Source organism: Elaeis guineensis, chromosome 13, assembly GCF_000442705.2.
Source record: "Elaeis guineensis isolate ETL-2024a chromosome 13, EG11, whole genome shotgun sequence".
Classification (NCBI taxonomy): domain Eukaryota; kingdom Viridiplantae; phylum Streptophyta; class Magnoliopsida; order Arecales; family Arecaceae; genus Elaeis; species Elaeis guineensis.
The window spans coordinates 8,992,158-9,000,082 of NC_026005.2; the positions used below are offsets into that span (position 1 = coordinate 8,992,158).

Below are 7,925 nucleotides of genomic sequence, written 5' to 3' on the forward strand. Positions count from 1 at the left end.
CAAAAAGCATGTTTCTTCTTTGGTAAATTATCAATAATCGGAGCTTTAAAATTTAAAGACATCATGCACCAATTAATTTCCCACTTTCGGGTAATTATGGCTACTTTTTTCTGGATCTGTATGTCTCAAGTACACATTGTTCTCTACAAGATACAAATGCCAAATATGCTCCAGAGAGAACCCTTGTTGATCTATATGTAAACAGTTGAATCGCAGATGTATATAAATATACATGTAATTTATATTGTGACTGAAAATGTTTATTTATTGAGATGATATACAATATTATAAGCATCTTATAATTGAAATAATGAATAAACAGAATATTACAAGAATAATGAAGTAAATCTATCACAATGTTTCAAATTATTTTGAATGCTACATGCAAATCATATCCGTGGCTTTCTTCATCCAATCATCTAACAGGGAGGCATGTTCGAAGGCGGTGGCAGCAATCGAGCTTGTGGGCTTGCACCATTCTTGACAATGAACACAGTATTCATTCCCCAGCTGAGATGGCGATCCAAATGGCAATGCATGAACCAAACACCTGAACAAATGTATCCATCAAAATGATTAAATGAATTCGTGTGAAGAAAGTAGAAAGAAATCATAACCGCACCTAGTAAACATTAATTACAGAAAAAATTGATGAAAAAAACCCCAAATCAACTTGGAGGAAATTGTCAATTAAGTAATTGAGACAACCATTTAAATCGTTTTCTTTGGAATACATCACGCTAGAAAAGGAAATACTCTGTTTAGTTAACCCAGGATACTAATTTCTAAAAGGCAAGTTCGCCCATGACCAAAATTAAACTTACGTGAAGAAACGAAACCAAACTCACCTGGGTTTGAAGCCCTGAACCTTATAGCCGCCCAACCATTCTTGGGCACCCCAACCGTGTTCTCAAGTGGTGGGTCCACCAAGTTATAGGTCGCCGGGTCCTTCTCCGCATCATAGTTTCCGAACCCCCGTCCCACCACGTAGAAGCTATAGCCATGCATGTGCATGGGATGGTTCTCCCCAGCCAAAAGATTGGTCCCCTGGAACACTATCTCCACGCTCGTATTGTACTCCAAAACCCTAACCTCCGTCGCCCTCCTCGGAAACAACAAGCTGAACGGCAAGTTATCTCCGGTGAAGTTGAAATAGAATGGCGGCTGACTTGGAAACCCTGTCCCATAGACTCCGCTGATATTCTGATAGTAGGCGTCGAGGATATCAATCAGTGGTGAAACAAAACTTATGTTGTTAAGGCTAGCGGCCAGCCGGTTTCCATTGGGTCCCTCGCACGAGCTGTTGGGGCATAAAATCTCATTGACTGATATCGAGATGATGATCCGTTCATCGAAAGTTTGCGGGACATCCACCGGGTGGTCTTCGCTCGCCAGAGACCGGAGGTTGGCGGTGAAGTTGGTCGCCGAATTAGTGTCGTTGTACGATGGAAGGTAGGGGAATTGCGGAGAGATGGATGAACTATTGGTGCTGTTGACGTACTCTACGATTGCTGTCGTGATAGTGGTATCGAATGCGACATTAACTGCACTGGAGTAGGCCGAAGCTGCCATGTAGTAACGGTTGTTGGTAGAGTTGGTGACAGGTTGGTTGGCCTCAAGGAGGAGGTCCATGGTCTGGCCCGGCGTGATCATGATGAAGTCGGTCGTGAATGGCTTGGTGTAGCTCGCATCGGTGCCGACCACGGTGAGCTGGTGTCCGGCGATGGCGAAGAAGAGCTCATTGTTTATGGCCGCATTGACCACTCGGAGGAGGTAGGTCTTGCCATGCTCCACCAAAGCTTTGAATGTTCCTATACATATGTACAGTTTAAAAATAAAAAATGGTAAGATAGACTGCAGGCACACTAGTGAAAGAAATATGGCTGGATGAGAGTGTGACACGTGGGGGTTGACCTGGTTTGGAGCAGTTGTAGAGGTCGCCGGGTTGGCCGTTGATGGTGTAGGCATCGGATATTTCCGGATCACTGCCGGTGCGGAGAGCGTCTGCTAGGACTTCACTCACGTTGGCGTTCCACCATTCTCCTGTTAGTAATTGATACAGCAATAATGAATTGGTCGACATTTTGTCACCTCCCAGTGAATCAAATCTAAGAAATGCAACTCATGCTGTACCGATGCATGCATAGTTTTACGTATAGCCCGTTGCACGCTAACGTATCATTGCTACGTTCGTAGTTTAGGAGTTGGCAACATTTAAATTGTGCATGGGTATAGCATATGACTCGCAGAACTAGAGAAAGAGAGGAGGATGTACCTAGAATGATGGGGATCTCCTGGTAGGGCTGGGGAAAGGGGAAGGTAGTGCCTTGCCGAGGGTACACTATAATGGCTCCATGTACCGTCGCCCGATCCCAATCACTGTGGGCATGCCACCAGATTGTCCCTTCTTCTTCAGAGAACAAGATGGTGTACGTGAAGTTAGCGCCTGGTTGGATTGGACACTGTGTGATGTACTCCGGCCCGTCGGACCATGGATTCCTTGGCTGGTCCACCCCATGCCTGAGAATTAATGTATCCAGAATTAATACATCACGTGATACTCCGTAATAGGCGTTCGACGTATATTTCATTCAGTAGTTTGAAATAGAAGTGCTCACGGTTTTTGATACGTACCAATGGAGGGTGATGTTGTACCCCGCATGATTGTACACTCTAACGATAACGGTGTCTCCCTTGCGGGCTTTGATGGTTGGCCCCGGGAACTGGCCGTTCACCGTCAGAATTTGTTTGGTGTGACACAGCCGAGTATAGGGAGTTTCTTCTATCTGCCGCAATTAAGTAATGACCATCATATACTATGGGAGACTGATTCAAACTTACACACACATACCGTCTAGAAGTTCTTTTTTATAATATATATATATATATATATATATATATATATATATTCGACATTAGTTATAGCTGTGAACATATAAAAAAAATATCTAGAGATTCTTTCTGGACCATGCAACATAGTCTGACTTTCCAAAATTGGATCATAGAAAAGAACTTACTAGCTAATACCATGTAAATTACTATATATTCACTGATGTCCATGGAGGCCGGTGTGTTTGCAGGCAAAATGTGATTGAAATTCTATATAGGAGGATGGAAGCGTGTGCTAATTTAGCCTGCTAACTCCATTCGGAAGTTTTATACAAGACTGACAAAAATCTTGAGATTGGTCGCTAGATATGGATGACTACCTGTCCACTTCCACGTAATAAGGTACGTACATGCAGACCATCTTCCTTGCTAGAATAGCCTTGCATAATGGCAAAGCATTACAAGACTATATCTAACAAGACTTAAGGCCTTGGTCCCCCTCATTAGCCTTTTGACATTGGACCAGTACTCTTGCGTTAGACGAAGCCCGGCCATAGGCATCCCGTCTAGTGGTCATAACATGGACATAAGCTCCAAGAGGGAAAAACAGCAGACAGAAGGAAAGACAAGAAATATAAGCTAGCCATATGAGCATGGGCTCATATTGCATTCGGATCATTTCCAAAAAGTTACCCTATCTTATAGTATGGAAAACTTCAAATGATGATGCTGGCAAATTAAAGTTTAACTTACCACAAAGTCATGCTGCTGAGTGGCAGCCCAAACTGGGCTAGCAAGCACACCACAAAACACCACAAATCCCAACAAATGCATGATGGAAACCTTAAGGATGCCCATAATTTGATAGGAGGGAGTAGAGAAGAGAGAAGGGAGAAGAACTATGCTCTATATCTTGTTTGGCCTTTGAGACATCCCCCATGCGGTATTTATAGAGGCAACCCTTTGCTTGGCTATCGAATTTGCCACAAGATAGATGACTAGTTCGTACGATTTGGCATGAAAGCATACATTGACCATTCATTCACGTTTATTTAAACGCGGTAACCCCTTACCATGTTGTCTAAGGCTTTTTTTTTTTTTTTTTTCTCTCTATTTCGGTGAAAAAAAAAAATCTCAAAACCGCTGGAGGATTGCCGTCAAAGGCTTTAGTGGATTGAATCTCTTTGAAGGTTTCCCTGGGTTTTACTGATTAGGTTTTGCAAAGTCAAAATATTTTACAATAAACAGATATTTCGCACAGCGGGAAGGCACTTAATTTTAGTTGGTTCAAGGTCAAAGCCGACAAGCCTCTCCTAATTTCTAGTAGCCTTCCGACTTTAGGTTAGGAGACCAACTCACTAATGATTATACAGAGAATATATCCTTTGCAATTCACGCGTCAAGTATATATCCAATACGCATGCATGGCACCATAGATTGTTTTGTTTGATCACCGTCCTCTATGTGATGGCAACCATCCATGGCTATGCAATGGGTCTTGGGATTGAATTTTTGGGATAAAAACTCAATGATCACATTCTTATAATAAAGAAGGGATCTTTTCTCTTGACGGACATAGGCAGGAATTTGTTGAACCATTTAAATCTTATGCTTTCATGGGCACTGTTCGATCTTTGTTCATTTTTCTTTTTCATTAATTGTAGTGTTGGAGTTTTCTTTCTTTCTTTTTTCTTTTTGAATTCCAGTACCGATTTGCTTCTATGTGGTCATTCCAACTTCAACAAGCATGGATTGAGGTAATTAGTGTTAATGGGAAAAAGGACGATCAACATTTTCTTTTACCTTATCTGACCATTATGCATGTTCCTGCATCCTGCATTCTGAATCTTTTTATTAAAAAAAAAAAAAAAAAAAGGCATAATGGTCCTACGAAGCTTGAGTATTATTGCAAAACTAAAAGTCCCAATATTTGTTTATAAAAATTCACCATTGTCGTTCATTTTTCTTCAAAATCGATAAACAATTAAATGAATTTTTAGCAAGGCAGATAAGGCTCCATCCTAACAGTCACACCAAAAATTAATAGGTCATTAAAGAATGATGACATTCCCACGCTACTTTAAAGACATCTACTAAGTTAAACTAAATTTATGAAATCGACATATGATATGCAATCTATATTGTATTATTATAAGAGTTCCCATTCCACGAAACCATGATATGTAATCATTCAATGAAACCGTGTCATCCCATTTCACCTCTACTGTACATGAAGACCATATAGATGTGTGGTCCATACCGTTTTTGACTCTTTTGTTCTATAAACAGGTTATGTTTTCTGTTTTGAATTTTGAATTCTGAATATTGAACTAGTTGGGCCTAATCCTCTATTAGAACTGGCTCAATTAGCATTTTAATTTGGTTTGCACCTGCTTTATGTAGGAATTTTTTTGGAATTGATATATATAACCATGTTAAATATCTGCATGTTCATATTTATTGGGGCCACCAATTTTTTTCTTTTCTTAATAACAGCTCTTGATCTCTTTATCATGATTAATTAATCAACTTAACAACCCAAGAACCTAATAGTTATACCTGTGGGAGAGATGAATATTCTATTTTCAGTCCCATTGACTAATTTTGTATTGTTGATTTCTTAGACTGTAATTGGGCTCATCTCATCTTTTAACCAAATAATAATAATAATAATAATAATAATAATAAAAAAGGCAATTCCACCACCTTAAAATAATTTAAAAGAATGAAAAGTAATATACTCATGTTCTAAGAAGGTTTGTAGGAATGGAAACATGATGAAACAGCATGTATGTAGACCAGTGACGTCTTGATTAGCAGCGGGTATCGTTGTCGAATTGGGGTCCAACTGAGTTAGGCAGCGAAGGGTCATACGTTTCCTAATCTAAGCACATTGTAAGCATGCATGTGGTCATGCCTTGCGTCCCGTAAACATCTTGCCCAACAACAACAAAGTGGGCCCTCGTCAATCTCCCATCCAAGAAAATTCCCATGCATCTGATAGTCAATAATATCCGGATGATTGATCACCACAAATGATCTTGATCCAGCTAAGAAGTTGACGAGATTAACAAGTAAAAACCATGGACCTTGCATCTGATAGGCAGATGCAACCAAGCCGTTCTTCCAGATCCCTTTGGCACCTCAAATTTGACTTGGACGACGCAAGGTGGCCAAGGTTAGTTGGCTTTATGTTACCTAAAAGCTTCAGCTTCCATTACGGACAAAACTCCAAATGATCAGCTCTAAGGGCTGGCATTCTCGTCATGTTGGCTTTTGGCGCCAGCCTATCGAGCTCTATCAGGTTCGATTTTGGCAGCAGCATATGGAATTGCTCATAATGGTATCCCAAATTTTGGTTAAATAACAGCTTTAAGGAATAAGAGGATGTGTATTATATATAATGACTGCTATGGCCATTTTAGCAGAAAATAATGGATGGCAAGAAACAAAATCACCATTTATTTGTAATATTTTTGATTGCTTAACGAAAATGTTATCATAAACTAATTCTTTGTTATAATCAGTGAAAGAAAAAAGATGAAATATGCAGTTAAATAAGAAGAAGTGAGATCAAGTAGTGTTCGTATTTCTATTAGTTATGAGATGATGCCATATAACAAATTAAGTATGGCTGAAGTTAGAATTCTGTTTTATGTATATATAACAAACAAAAAGGTCACCTAATATCTTAGTCGCAACTTTCTATATAGCAATCAAAGCTTTATGGATTTTTAGGTGATGCAACGTCAGTATTCCAGATCTAACAATTATAGTGTAAGTGGGCCTCCCACTGACTGTAATAAATTTGAAACAAAAAAGGAAGATAACTCGTTTTCTTTAGTCTCTATGGCAGGTACATTTCTTGCTCGAGAATCTTGATGTGACCACATTCTTAACGTTGGTTTTGATCTTTTTGAATGTGAATCCTCTTGCCTTTGCATCTATGCAATATTTTGGGCAAAAAAAACATGTAATAGACTCATGAATAATTCCATGCAGCTGGAGTTCTCCAATGTAGGACTCTTTCGTATGGGGTCATGGGATGAACAACAGCTCATTAGAAAAGGAGAATTCTAAGAAGTGACATGTGTTTTTCCACTCTTTACCGCGTTCGCAGTTGATTTCTAATATAAACGATTTGCCTAGTCCATGTCATTAAATGAGCAGCAACCTTTTGTCAACGCCTGAATACGGATATCTATTGGCGGACAGCTCTTTCTTTCCTTGGTTTATTTTTCTCAAAAGAAAGAAGTTTCCACCCTTGTAAATCCCCAACTTCTACGTTAGACTAAGAATGAGTCGACACTAAAAGTCAATACTTGATATCCAAGGAAAGACAGCTCATTGCTCGTCCCTTACCTAGTAGAGGGGACAAGCTTCAATCTTTTAGTGTCAATATCTAAGCGAATATATCTTTCAAATTAATTAGCCCATTGATTCCACCTCAATTTTTGTGTGGAGAAAGCGATTGGTTTCTTCTACCCGTTTGCTAGAGAATTGTCTTAAAGTCGCAAGCAAATGCAAAGACTAAAACAGGTCCACTTCAATGTTTTCAAATTGAGGATGAAAGAATCCTTTCTTCTTCTTTTTGAAAATTTTGCATGTTCTCGTTTCCTACTTACAGCCTTGCATGCAGGCAGAAAGTAAACGCATCAAAATAGAACCACTGAACAGAAACATAAGCTTTTGTTATAAAATGTGAATTAGTTAAACCATGTTAGAAGCGCATCTATTGGACCATCTAGACCCACTATTCCACGCTAATTCAGATCCACTACGCCCATAAAAAGAAGATGTTGCGGCCAATCCCCTCGTCGCCCGATCATCGGGGTCATGCACATGCAAGAAAAGTCCTCACTGACCGGAGATGCCTCCGACAGGGACCCTCCGATGGTCAAGTCAGAGAGGAGACTAGGCAACAGTGGAACTCAGCGAGAGGGAGAGAGAGAGAGAGCTCAAGAGCTTAAAGATGTCTCAGAGAGCTTGAGAAAGCTTGCTTAAAATTTATCAAGACTGTTGCCTTATCCCATTTTATAGTAGAATGCGGTATGGTCCTGCCATTAATGATGCAGACAACTGGGGAGTTGTCAAAT

The 7,925-nt window shown here is 39.9% G+C and overlaps 1 protein-coding gene across 1 annotated transcript; it reads right to left on the reverse strand.

Moving 5' to 3' along the window:
* Positions 1 to 240: 240 nt before the first annotated feature.
* On the reverse strand, positions 241 to 3,742 carry LOC105056531 (putative laccase-9). Its single transcript, XM_010938748.4, has 6 exons — positions 3,583 to 3,742; positions 2,635 to 2,786; positions 2,276 to 2,520; positions 1,915 to 2,043; positions 849 to 1,811; positions 241 to 550 (listed from the first exon to the last, which is right to left on the reverse strand). Exons 1-6 carry the CDS (start codon positions 3,685 to 3,687, stop codon positions 420 to 422), a joined length of 1,725 nt encoding a protein of 574 aa, XP_010937050.1. The 5' UTR covers positions 3,688 to 3,742; the 3' UTR covers positions 241 to 419.
* Positions 3,743 to 7,925: the final 4,183 nt, after the last annotated feature.